General features: G+C 42.4%; 1 protein-coding gene across 3 annotated transcripts in view; it reads left to right on the plus strand.

Moving 5' to 3' along the window:
• Positions 1 to 14,371, plus strand: part of GRIN2A (glutamate ionotropic receptor NMDA type subunit 2A) — a 1,558,104-nt gene that overhangs the window by 1,079,006 nt on the left and 464,727 nt on the right. For all 3 annotated transcript variants that reach the window (XM_085628306.1, XM_085628307.1, XM_085628308.1), the window contains 2 exons: positions 4,406 to 4,574; positions 4,706 to 4,859. In XM_085628306.1, the coding sequence (XP_085484432.1) occupies positions 4,406 to 4,574; positions 4,706 to 4,859 (323 nt within the window). The remainder of the gene's footprint in view (positions 1 to 4,405; positions 4,575 to 4,705; positions 4,860 to 14,371) is intronic.

Here is a 14,371-nt window from a genome sequence, read left to right on the forward strand (position 1 = left end):
AGTTGTGACAGTCTGTAACCTAGCCAAAATGAATAAAATGGTGGTGGAAAGGCATGTGTAATTACTGCCCACCTCTTGATTTCACTTCATTTAAACCTGGAACACCAATCAAATATCTTACAATTTCTAAAACACCTGTAGATTTGGAGGTTTCCATCCAAATAGTGTTTTACTAAGTCCTTGTAATAGCAATGGTTTTTATATTTTATATTTTATACATCTCTTTTGTGATTTGGCACTGCTTTAGTTGACAAACGTTATAATTACCCAATTTATAGTGCTAAATTTGGCTGTCTATGGAATAACAGAAGGCGGAGTCTGCATTGCCATGATTTGATTTCATGACCTCCGGCACATCACGTCTTGTCAGCAGCCAGAATGCTGTCTAATCTGACTGTGAGTCTGAGTCTATAGCACCAAGAAATCTCTGTGGTCCTGTGCTTAGTGATTACCCATGAATAAAAAAAAAGACAAATTCTATCATTAATATGAGTCTCATTAGGGAGAGCATTTCTGAAGGTTCCATGTCTTTCTGTTCAACATCCATAAAAAAAAAAACCCTCCCCAAAATCCAATATTACTGCTTTGTGCATCTACAGCATGAGGCATTCTCATTTATCCATGCTTTGTGTAGTCTTTGATGCAACTTATACCAATTATGAATCACACCCTTACCAAATACATAAGCCGTTCCTTCCCTTTGTCTACCCCCTCCTGTGCTGCCCGCCGTCCCTTGTGCTCACACTTTAACACCATGTTTCATCCCATTCACTAACTCGGGTCTAGATTATTCCAGCGGTGCTAGATCATTTGTCTTCTGTGGAAGTATAGCATAATAATTATTGAGTTTGGAGGCTTCTAGAATCTTCAACATTCTAAATCTCTTTGGACATGAAAATTCCTTGTAATCTTTGCTAAAAGTATGCAGTATTTAAAATTAATCTTGCATTCATTCTCGATGCCTTGCAATGTGTTAGACCTGGCATCTTTAGATGTGTTTCCCCTCTCTTTTTTCTTTCTGACCTCTTGTTTTAGTTTTATGCTGGACTTCATTTTTGTTGGTTTAGTGTCTCTGCACAGTTTTTTCACCCATATTCAGTGCTAAAATGCAAGTGCTCCTACTGTAAATTGTGTTATGATTGGTTTTCGATGATTGGCATATATGATTTACTAGTAAGTCCCTAGTACAGTACAGTGCAGTGTGTGTGCACAGAGCCTGTACATCAAATGCTACTAGTGGGCCTGTAGCACTGCTCAAGTAGCTTTTCAAAGGTCTCTCAAACCTGCCCCTGCATTGTCTACACGCAGATTTTACTGCCATGTTGACCTGGCAAGTGCACACACTTGCCAGGTCCTAACCTTCCCTTTTTTTACATGTAAGTCACCCCTAGAGTAGGCCCAAGGTAGCCCGATGGGCAGGGTGCAGTGTATGTGAAAGGTAGGACATGCAGTTTTGTGTTTTACGTGTCCTTATAGTGAAATACTGTGCATTTCGTTTTTCGCTATTGAAAGGCTGTCTGTCCCATAGGTGGTCGTTGGATCTGATATGTAACAAGTGCAACTTTCAATTGGGAAAAGATAGATAAATGGAGTTTAGGCTCCCTGAGCTCAGAATTTAAAAACACATCTTTTAGTAAGGGTGGATTTTAAATTGTGTTTGAAAATGCCACTTTTAGAAAGTGGGCATTCTCTTACATATCCGTCCTTTGTGCCTCTGGCTGTTTGTGTATTCACCGTTTTGGAGTGACAGGAGCTGGGGATGTGCATTCACACTAGACAATCACAAGGGGGGTTGAGGTGTGTCCTGCATTTCATTGGTAACTCATAGCCAGGCTGAATAGAACTTTCTGCATTTACAGTGGTGGGAGTTTTTACTAGCACCTGAATAGGCTATGTCTGCTCTGCACAATACTGTCTCCACCTCCTGTATTGAAGCTGGACCAGGGAAGACAGAACTTGTTTTTACTGAGTCAAAGATACTTTCTGCCTAAGACTTCAAAGGGAAAAGTAGTATGAATTATGGGGCCCTGACCCCTGAACTTTAGAACTCTTTTGGACTAAGGAACCTACCTTTGCTGTGTTGGCCTGCAGTGGCTGCTTCTGTCTTGGGCAGTGAAAGGACTGGACAAGACTTTCTGCAACTTATGTTCCTGAGTTACTCCAAGGGCTTGAGGTAGAGCTTTCCCCCTGTTGCCCCTTGTTGCCCCTTAGGAACAGCACAGACTTCAAGATCATCTGCTACCAGCACTGGGAACTGTGTGTTTTGTGCTGCCACAGAAGAAAAAGTAACCCGATGCCGGCAACAACGTCCCTGCTGACTCCACGACCCATTGGCACCTCAGAGAGCACCGCCCCGCTTTGCAGGGCAACCCTGGTCTCACTGGCGATGACGCCCAATGCTGCCACCGAGCTGCTGCTTGCACCGTGCCCTGAGGGCACTGCACTTTGCATCGCCTTGCTTCACATTGCCTCCCTGGTATCCTCAACACCGCTGTCTGCACCGGAGCCTGGGGCACCGCTCGTAAGTTACTCGATGCACGGTCCCACAGCGCAGCCTTGGCCCTCTGGTGCCATAGACTCTAGATCTTCTACTGCCGAAAGCGCTTCAGCAACAACACCCCCACCATTTGCACCATGACCTGCTGGCACTGAGACAAGTGCCACCCCACTTCCCACCGCAGCCTGGTCGCACTGACACCACTGGTTGCTATCCCCGAGCTGCTGTCTTCACCGTGACTTGAGGGCACTGCACGCTATACCGCTCCACTTCACACCGCAGCCCTGACACCTGCCGACGCTCCCGAATTCAACCTCACAGAGTTTGATCTGCAATGCGTGTGACTTCAAGGGCACGACGACTGCTCCACTGACCTCCAGAACAGATGCCTGCCGATGCGGGTGATGCTGCCTCTTCAGAGCTCATCACAAGGTCCATACCACCGGATTTCCAAGGTACTGTTTGCAGGTCTTCACGACACTGTAGCTGGCCCGCGATGCCACGGTCAGCCTGAACTGTTGGGTTTGTTTGTTCACTATGCCGTGATAGCCCCGGACAGAGCTATCAACTTCAAGAAACTGTATTTTAAGGCTATGTTTGCAATATTCCTATTTTGATTACTTTATGTTGGATTTTTATCGTTTTGGTCTTGTTTTACACAGATAAATACTGGCTATTTTTCTAAAACTGATGTGTTGTCCTTTTATAGTATTTTCACTGTATTACTGTGTGTTAATGCAATTGCTTTAGACATTGCCTCTAAGATAAGCCTGACTGCTCGTGCCATGCTACCAAGTAGGTGAGCAGGGGTTGTTTTAGAAGTGTAATCCCTTTATCCTGACTAGAAGGAAGGGTCCCTACCTGGACAAGGTGCATACCTCTGCCAACTATAAACCCCCATTTCTAACACCATGCCCTTTCAATATCCTTTCCCACAGTTTTCCTTCAAATTGATAACCGTGTTGCTCTTTTCCCTATTTCACCATTGCTTTGCTGAGGATGAAGGCTTTCTTACAATCTAACACATCTCCACCTTGCTAAGTGCTGCACACAGTACTTAATCTGAAAAAAAGGGCAGAGGTCGGGGACGTAATATTAAACTACGTGTAGAGAAGTATAGATTAACTATTTCTAGCTTCACATCTACGTACCTTTAATATACATATATATATATATGTAGCGTGTAGCTACATATAATTTTGAGTTACGGATAGAAAATCTAGACTTACTTATCTGCCGATGTTTTGTTTCAATATTTGCCCTCGATATACTTTTCCATTTACATTTCTGGGCCTGATATTCAGGGTGCATACCTTCTTTCTTCAACTACCTACACTCCTTGTTTCTTTATATTGCTCTTGTGGGTTATTTTTCATCCCTGCTTTCTCCCTTTGTCACTATTTTACTGCCTCTGTTACGCTGCTTCATTCTTTTCTGCCTTTTTCTCTTTTGCTCTGGGTCAAAATCTGAGGATGAAAAATTTGCATTGGTCCCTTAAAAATGGGTGCTGATGCCCACCACTTTTAACCACCAGCAGAAATTAAGTACAGGGAGCATTTCTGTGTAGTATTAATTCAAGAAACTCGTATGGCTAGAAATACTTTGCAGGTGTACAACTTTGCATGTGCAAACCAAAATAATTAAATTTGTAAAAAGAGCACAGTTTTCAGATTTCACCAATGTATATTTTAGTATGTTTATTATATCTTCTGATAGCCATTCTTCAGCAGTTTTTCCTGCAAATTACAATTGCTATTAAGAGAAACTCAAATTTTCACAGCAAAAGTACATTATTAAGTGCATTATTAAGCGCCAAGACACCCACGGGTATAAGTGTGTGCTATATAAATTGCAATAACATAATATTACATTACATTATGTGTAATTGTTTTTTTTTAACATTCACAGCAACTCAACTTCTGAGGGGACGTATATTAAGAAATGCTGCAAAGGATTCTGCATTGATATTCTAAAGAAATTGTCAAAAACAGTGAAGTTCAGCTATGACCTTTACTTGGTAACCAATGGGAAGCATGGCAAAAAAATCAAGAATGTATGGAATGGAATGATTGGTGAAGTAAGTTTTGTTAGGTAAAAAAACCCTTAAGTAAAACTTGACTCATGACTTTTTAATCCATTTGAAAAAGTATGGTTTTGCTCTTATTGAATTTGTTTACTCTTCTTTCTTTATCTTCCGTATTTGACTAGGTGGTGTATCAACGTGCGGTCATGGCGGTGGGCTCCCTCACAATTAATGAAGAACGCTCAGAGGTGGTTGACTTTTCTGTTCCATTTGTTGAAACTGGAATTACAGTCATGGTGTCAAGGAGTAATGGCACTGTGTCTCCATCTGCTTTTCTAGGTAGGTTTTTTCAGAGAAGCCCAAGCCACTTTCCTGATACATGTGTCTATGTTTCACCGTGTGCCGTGCACTTTGTTTGCATGTTAGTGTGAAGGCCTCTTCTTGTTGCTTCCATTCTTGTCTTCAAAAGATCATAGTGTGCTTTTTAAGTAGATATATCAGAGGGCATATCAGAGCCGTCTTAACAGCCTTATAGGCCCCCGGGCAAAGCAGTGCACTGGGCCCTGCCTTCACAACTACTCATAGGAATAAAAATGTTTAATGGAAAATTAGTGTTAAATTCTGGTCTGCATGGGGCCCCTGGGCATTTGCCCAGCGTGCTGATGCCTTAACCCCTTCGCTGCGGCGGGAATTCCGCCGCAGTGCTGGGGGTTGCGGGGGGGCAGCGCGGTGGCGCTGTGCTCATGACGGAGCCACTCCGTCATGAGCCACGGTTGAGCTGTGCTCATGATGGAGCGGTTCCGTCATGACTCCGCCCAGTTGCGTTGTCCCCCGCACAGGCGGGGAAACAGCGCCGCGTAGGCGGAGCGCCCGCCAACGGTCGTGGCATGACGGAACCGCTCCGTCATGAGCACATGGCAACCGTGGCTCATGACGGAGCGGTTCCGTCATGAGCGGGGAAGGGGTTAAGATGGCATCGGGGCACATTCTTAATCAATAAACATGATCAAAGAGCTCAAGGGTTTTTGGAGCCTCCGTCAAACCTCAAACTAAGAGCTGGAGTTCATGGTGAGGAATCGGCCTTTACGGTTTTTCATGCAGATCCTTCACCTTTCTACTTTATTCTACTGCTGCTGACTTCACTTCTCGCATGAACCAGTTAGAAGGATACAACGTCAACTCCTAGTTCCATTCCTTAATCTTGACGCTCTATGTTTAGAATCTCAAACTAATGTTCTACAATAAGCCTCCAATCTCCATGTATCTAACCCGCAGGTTACTTTGCCTCCCAGTATCCACATGCATATACAAATTTATGTATATATGTTGAGGAATTGTATAGTCTGACCTAGCAATAAAGCGGCAGTCATTTATGCAATAGGAGAGAAGTACCACTTGATTATAGATACTAATGCTTGACATCTCATAAACCAACACTGGCAAGCCAATTGGCCTCGCTTATATGTAAAAGTAGGAAAGAAAGATTGGTATGCACCTTTGTATTACAGCAAAACAAAACAATGTTGTAGCTTATATTTCTTCTGCAGTTATTCTAGTGAACACTAGATGGCACTTAAAAGTAGCAAACTGGTGTTGCGTGGCTCTGTTTGCAATGCTGCATTAGCAGCAGGAAGAATGGCGAATCTATTGACGGCAAAACCAAATGCTCTTGTGGGAAGATCAAAGACAGAAAGGGAGGTAAGCATCAAATAGGAGCAAGGCAAATGAGACTGACATGAAAGCCATCCAATCTTGAGCAAGTATTGGCACTCTGGGATATGGTATACACTGCTGTCTTGCGACAAACAGCTGGAGTTGTCTGTAGCAAGAAGGCAAAATTTAAAGCAAATATTAACCAAATTCAATTTGAGCACCCTAATTTTTAAGAGTAATTGGGCAGCACTTGCTGCTGTGCTGGTAAATTGACTGGACGTTTGCGGATGTGGTCCGTCGGCTGCGCTGCCGCCTCTGGTGCAGGAAACCAGGGTTCGGGCCTCGAGGTCGCGTCCACATCCTGTGATTCTGGGCAAATCACTTAATCTCCCCGTGCCTGAATGTGTAATGTAAATAAGGTGCTATTTAAAGCGCTCCAATACCTTTCGGTCGGGTTCGCGCTATATAAATATGCAACAACAACAAAAAAAAAAATAATTGTAAATGTAGTGTCTTGTTGCTAATAACTACTCATTTTGGGCTGATTCTCATCATAAATTCAAATAGAGTAAACCGAGAGTTTTCCACTCTGGGAACCAATGCAAATGAGCTCCTGTAAGAAGCTATAAAATCTAGCCTTCCAGGATGAGAAAGAGTTCATCGACATATTGTGTGAGGCACATGGGTAGCTCGTTTCAACTTGCAGAAAAATGCTTATCACACAAACTGTTCTATTGTACGAAAACGAACCCCAAATAAATAGTCTTTTCACATCATTAAACAAAGTATATGATTCATAGATTTGCACATTTTGTGTATTGGGTTTCGTATTGGTATCCTTCAAAAAGAACAGAAATGGTTTACATAAAGTATATAGAACAAGATAGTTGTACTTAAAATGCACAAACCAATTAGAATATGCAAAAAGGTCCTTTACATAAGTTCAGATGAGTACTTCCCAACCAGATGAAGGTGACATTTTATAATATAATAAAACATAATGCTCAGTCAAAATTCATAAGACAAGCCATCACTGTGACGACTTTTATACTTTCACTTATCGAAAAGAATGGGAAAACTTTTTTGTTTGACCTTGCCTGAGACAATAATCAAATGAAGCTTCAGAGTTACAGAGACTAAGAAGGACAATGGCTTGCTTAAATGTATCCAGCCTTGGATCCTTGACAATAGGTACAGCTTTGGGATTCGCTTGGAACAGATGAGAGACACTTAGTAGAACAGTGGCATTCAAACCATAAAAAGTTATAAGGTGCATTTAAAAGAAGCTACATTTATTAGATACAGTTACTAAAAAAGTATATACTTTAATCTTCAAATACTACAGCAGAGCACTCTAAGTGCAGATCAAGCACTTCTGAGGAAATAGACAATGCCACCTGGAGTCAGTCTGGACCAAAAAGAACCTTGGTAAACTGAGGTTGAAATTTCTCCTTCTGAAATCATCTGTAATCTTCTGGAGTCCCATGAATAAATTGGCGAAAGGGTTACTTTTCTTGAGGTGGTACAAAGACATTCATGTACGACATGCAGACCTCTCAGTTGGCCACTCACACACTTGGGAGAGGATGTGGTGTCTAAACACATATCGATGTTGGGAGAGGATGTGGCGTAACGGCCAGAGCTGCTGACTTTGGGACTGGGGAACCAGGTGCGAGACTTGACTTCCGCTCAACACCCTGTGATTCTGGGCAAAATCACTTAATCTCCCCATGTCTACCAAAAATGAATGTGTACTTGTGTGATTTAACTGGGGCTCATGTACAATGCTCCAATTCCTATGGGTCGCGTTAGCGTTAAATAAAACTGCACAACAAAATACAGTGCTACTCGTCCTCTAGACCACTGTGTTATTCGCATAAAAGCACATTACCCTCACCAGTATTTTGGTGTAGTATCATGATAATGCACAGAATCATTGTGAAACGGATTCTATCAGCAAAAAGCTATAAAAAAACCGAATGCAAATACATTTAAAAAAAACTCTGGAAACGTAGCTTAATGTTACTGTTCATTTATTGGAAATGTATGCAAAATCTGGAGGTAGTACTACGTGGTAAGTTATTACCAATATAAGTTATTAACTCTATATTTTGCACCAAATCCAAAAAGAATGTGTGGGGTTCCCGGAAGCAGTGGAAGCTGGTGAAATTTTACGTTGAAGGGGCCTAGATAGCGGACTCAAATTCACCAAATAAATTTGTACTACCGTGAGTACCTACATGGATTTAAACAGTACTTTCGTACATTACAGTTTCCATAGGGAATTGCACTAAATTCAGTTTATTAGTGGCAACTATTGTAAGCTAAGCCATTTGGTATAGTCTTTTATCGCTATTTTAGAAAATACAAAACCTTTTCTTTCACTTCTACCTTCCATTTTGTTTATTTCATTCCTTTCTCTATACATCCCAGAATAGTTTTAATTATGTGATATGAATTAGGGGTGGGCGGAATTTGCGTAATCGCGTTACGCAAATCTCCGCGAAACGGTAAAAAATCTCCGCGAACACGCAGAAATTCCGCGAACACGCGGAATTGCTTGTTCGCGATACTTTTTTCATGTTCGCGATCGCTGTTTGCGTGCTCGGGGTGAAATATCTCGCGAACACGCATATTGAGAACGCGAACAAGCAAAAAATTTCGCGAAGTCGCGGAACGCAGATTTTTGGGTAATTTCGCGTTCTCCGCGGAACGCGAAATTACGCAAATTCCGCGAACGGAACGGAACTTACCGCCCAGGCCTAATATGAATGATAATCAATCTGGAAAGTTCACGGAATATTCCTTAAAGATCAGAAATACGCTTCTGGTTAGACCAATGTTATAGGCTCAGACAGCATCATTGCTTCTCAGATTGCAGAGGCATTAGTGGGTCAGGCAGCCAACAAATCTCTTGCGTTATACCTAACACAGATCATCAAGCCACGACAATAAAGCAAAACATAGGGGTGCTAATACAAGATTCATGAAATGCCTTCATATGAGTCACCTGAAAACAGCCACACCAGTCAATAAGTACCCCTTAAGACCAAGGAAACGATGCCATAAGAACAGCAATAAGCATCTGGAACACAATATGAGTAATAACGCCTTGTATGCCTAAATTTAAGTTTACCATTGTATGGACAATTCAATCAACCCCTCCTAAAGAAAAGACAACAAAGGCTTTTCATTTTTCTGTAATACACACTGATTTTCAAATAATGCCAAATTTTCATTTTTTTCTGTATAACATCAGTGATATTTTCAGAAAATATACATATGTGTTATTTCAAGTGCCAGCTTTATATTTTTTAAAGCAAACTTATTTCCCCGAACCAATGATTCATGCTTTCTGAAAAATCACTCTATTCATCCTTCTGTAATAAATGTTTATTTGAAAAATTAACTAATTTGTCCATGAACTTCAGTTTATATTTTCCTGTTAAAGCTTGAAATTTGTGATCAAATACGAGCTGTCACTCACGAGAATGGGACTATTTTCTTCCCAAACACGTTATTTCCCAAAAACGCTTGTTGACCCAATTTACAGATTGTTAATTTGTGGTAAATTAATTGATTTGTAACTGAAAATCGACCTGTCTCTTTCTGAAAAATTGTTTTTTTCCCTTAAAATACTCGCATTTATTTATTTGGTAAATTCACATAATCTACATATGCAAAACTCTAGTAATCACCTAACATTGTATTGATATTGTTCTGGAACTCAATATTGCATATTTTGACTTTTTTGTCAACTTGTCATTTTGGAAAGACATACCAATTTCCCCCAAAAAATATTAGACATTTTCTCAAAAGGCTGGCAGTTGTCCTCAAAATTGGGTTTTCACTTAAATAAATGCAAATTTCTCAAAACTAGCATTTTTTAAAAGACACATATAGGGGGAAGTGGCGGAGTGAGGCGTTAGCCGTCATGGCTTAACGCCTCACTCCGCGACTTCTGAAACGCAAGGCTGCACCATATTTACAACGATATGGTGCAGCCTTGCATTTTCCCCCTGCAATGCCGCTACACTTAGCAGTGTAGCGCCAATGCAGGCACCCTTGCACCATAGTGCAAGGGTGTCTGCATGCAGGGGAGGATTGTTTATGTGTAGGAAGGTCCCCCTTCCTGAACATAAACAATCCTGAAATGCCATTTTGTCACTTTCATGTGTGCTGCTTAATGCAGCACACATGAGTCACAAAATTGATTTTTTTTAAAGATTGTTTATGTACAGGGAGGGGGATCTTCCTGTACATAAACAATCCATAGCATTTTGCTTTTTCCACGTATGGAAAAAGCAAAACCAAGGATAAATAATGCATTGCTTCTCGTTTCGCTAACTTAAGACCAGGTTTTACCTGGTCTTAATTTTGGCGCAGCCTCCTATGTATGCTGCCCTTGCACATAGGGGGCAGCGTAAAAATCAATGGGTGTTGCGGTGGAACGCGCACCGCAACACCCATTGCTCTCCCTTTTCACTGAAAGGGGGCCTTATTTACAAGGCAACATTAAGCCACGTTAAGGAGCTTAACGCTCTTGTAAATAAGGCGAAGCTCATATCGCCACGGGAACGTCAAAAAAAGTGACGTTCCCGGGGCGATAGGGGCTTGTACATATGCCCCATAGTTCCCTGAATTAGCAGCTTTCTTTTGTTAAATATGTATTTTTCCTATAGACAATGGTTATAAATGACCACGAACGCAGCATTTTGTCTCTGAAAGAGGGCTGTTCAGTTTGGTAAATATGCTTATTTTTTCCCGCTCACCGGCTTCCCCACTATGAAGATATATTTATTTTGTCATTTAGTACCAGTTTTCATTTTTTGCTTACCTTTCTGAGAACGCATACCAATTTTTGAATTGAATACCTGCTTTTCTTTTTCAGCAATAAAGAGGATTTTGTTTTGCTCAGAATCTTTTTATTGAACATATTTGGCACATATTTAACATTTAGTAGACAGCTGCATTTCGTGCTCACATAGCATTACAGTAGTACACAATTAGTAAGCAGGTGGCTAAGTGCCATCCAATGCAGTCCATCCTGCATACGAAAAGAAAATGGATCAACAGATAACAAAAATATAAGACAGTTACTGGTCCAAGCTGAGTAGATAGGGCCAAGCATGGACGTCATTTGGCGGGCACCAGGGGCGCTGCTGCGACCCCTGGCATGCCCCTTCTGACCCCTGGTTAGATAGGGCCAAGCATGGACATCATTTGGGGGGCATCAGGGGCGCTGCTGCGACCCTTGGCATGCCCCTTCTGACCCCTGGCACTGCCTTTGTGACCCCTAGCATCAGCTGCGCAGAATTAGTGGCAGGACAGAAGCAGCTCATCCTTATGTACAGCGGTGGGGGCTAAACTCACCTCGTTTTTTGTACATTTTACAATATACTGATAGTGAATATTATTACATTATTCGCTATTAGTTTCATTTAAAAATAAAATGGAGTCCAGATAGCTGCAATATGACTTCCCCTGTCAACTGAGGTAAGTAAAACAAGCATTTGCAATGCAATAGCTCTCGCATTCACACTATTTTGAGCTGTTAGCATTGTAAATGACAATGCCTTCTATTTATGTTTTGGGTTTTGAAACATAAATACAAGGCATAGTTATTTACAATACTAATAGCTTAAAAAATGCAATCAACCTCACCATCTATACCAACAGAAAGGGCGCTTTAGATATATTAGGTGAAAGAGCAAACACCCCGAGTGGCGCAGATGGAAGTACCTCATAATACTGAACGGACAGCAACTTCACCTGAAAGCAGACAATGTCACAAAATGAAGGGACCGGTGCACCGGCGGTATTTCATCTCAATGGAAGAAACAGGAGTTGTCAATAAAACGCACAAACAGCTGCTGCTCTTCACACAGTTGTGCTGGTGCTTTTATTGGCAGCGCTGACAGGGGCAATAGGTGGTGCAATCTGCAGTGGCCTCCTCACGAGGGCCCGACACTTATTGTTTTACAAATTAAGCACTGTGCACGCTGCGTGCACTGTGCCTACTCTATAGAGAGTGTGTTCGACCTACCTACATCCTTACATAGTGTGCACCCGCCGCGTGTCTCATGTTTATAACTATACACATAATGTTTAGCATACACACATCTCTTTGTGCATAACAGGTGCACGACACATGCCTCTGTTTGTACACAATGTGCAACCTGCCTCTGTACATGTCGTCTGCATCATTCTTGAGCCTGTACATGCCACGTGCACCCTGTTTACATCTGTAGGCGTCTAGTGCATCATGCATACCAGCCACACCTACCTCTGTATATATCGTGTGCGTCCAGCCCACCTCTGTACGCACCACCTGCCACATGCCTGAATCTGTACACACGGTGCACATCTTACATGTACCTCTGTAGACACCGGGTGCGCCTTCAGGTGCTGCCGTACACATGGTGTGCACCATACCCACAGACTTGGTGCATACTGGACATCCGCTGGGCATAGGTATTAAAAGTAAACTATCAACTCCGCGTGTAATTCACACAGTAGGAAGATTGTTTTTTGAACAGTAGGGACAAACAGTGCGTCTGCGCCAGAACCCGTGGTATGCCCACCCTGGAGTGTTAAATGTGGCATGGTTTCAAAGTGATTTTCAACATGCAATTCATTGGCTGCTGCATTCAGACCTAAGTGTGAAAATGTCAAATAAAACCTAAAAAACTGCCTTTTATTGCAACACATGGTTCGAACCATGCGGTCTAGGGGTGGTGGTGGTGGGGGTCAATCTTTGTTCCGATTTACATACTGGAATTTTTTAATCTCCTTTCAGTCGCCTCGAATACAGTTATAAAATGTGTCTCTCCCAGATTTGTATATTTTACTTTTCCAAAACTGCGCACAATTTCACTGTAGTTTCTGCCTAGCTAAAGATTTGAAAACTGGCCTATCTCTTTAAATGGGGAAAATCCAGGACTGATATTGTTACTTAACTTCAACCTACTTGATTTTCAGAATAAGACTTTGGGATCGAGCCGTAAAAGTAAGTTGACTTGCAGCAGTGCGTATATAAACAACACGGCTGATGGACGATGCAAACGCGGTGTGTGCATCGTTGTCCTAACTAACATCCTACTCAAAACATAGCAAGACTGTCACGCGCCCTAATGCATACAAAGAAACTGCGCCTGCCTCATGCTGATTCGGTAGTAATAGGCAACCATAATTTGGGGTGCAGTGGGCTGCTCTAGTACCCGGACACTGGTGCAACTGCCCGTACTGCACTAAACATAGCTATGCCGCTAGTCGAAAGGAAGGAAACAGACGTAATACGAGAAGACAGAGGGACAGTTTCCAAAGCCGAAAGAAAACAAGCGCAATGAAAGCAAATCGTGTGGGAAAATAATAAAATAAACAAGCGTGGACACAGGCTAGAAAACGCCTTCCTCTGTACATGCAGCGGGTACTGCAGCTGGCTAGAAAAACAAGCAAGCGAGCCTCGCGCAAGTAGGGGGTGGGGGGGAGTGCGGCCAGAGCAGACAGCGTTTCCCTTGCGGGAGCGAGCGCAATAATTGCTAACATATGGCGCCGCGCGCTCCCGCAAGGAAATCACCAGACATGCACGCGATGCATTGAAAGCAATGCAACGCCTGCACGTTTTTGCCTGCACAGCTGAATCGATATCAAGAGGTCTCTTTCCTACGTAGCGCATGTGCGCTGCGTAGGCGAGACCTAAAAATGATTTCAAATGTATGTATGCTATGTGCGTGCTTGCAGTTTTGAGTGTGTTTATGTGAGAGAGAATATGTGTCTGTGTGAATGTGTGCATGTGTAGGCAGAGTGTGTGTGTATGTGTGAGTGTGTGTGTATGTGTGAATGCATGTGTATGCATAAGCATATGTATGTGTGAGTGAAAGTGACTGTCAAGGGGCATGTGAAATCACTTCCACTACCCTTGGCGTTTTGGTGAATTGACTCCTTGGGGCCACGTATCAGGGTGGTCTTCTGTTATAGGGCACGAACTAAGGGAGAGGTGTCAGCAAGAGACGGATGGAGGAGTAAGAAAGGTTAGATGCCCAATACTGTAGCCGAAGTGGGGTCAAGCAAAGATTTGTAGCTCCTGCAATCTCAGTGGAAAGAAGCAGGTATGTTTCAGGCGTGTGCGGTATGTTACCAATGGGTACCCAAAAAGTTAACATTTGGCCTCAGTATGTGTGAAATTATGAGACAGT

The sequence above is a fragment of the Triturus cristatus genome, chromosome 10, assembly GCF_964204655.1.
Source record: "Triturus cristatus chromosome 10, aTriCri1.1, whole genome shotgun sequence".
NCBI classification, from domain to species: domain Eukaryota; kingdom Metazoa; phylum Chordata; class Amphibia; order Caudata; family Salamandridae; genus Triturus; species Triturus cristatus.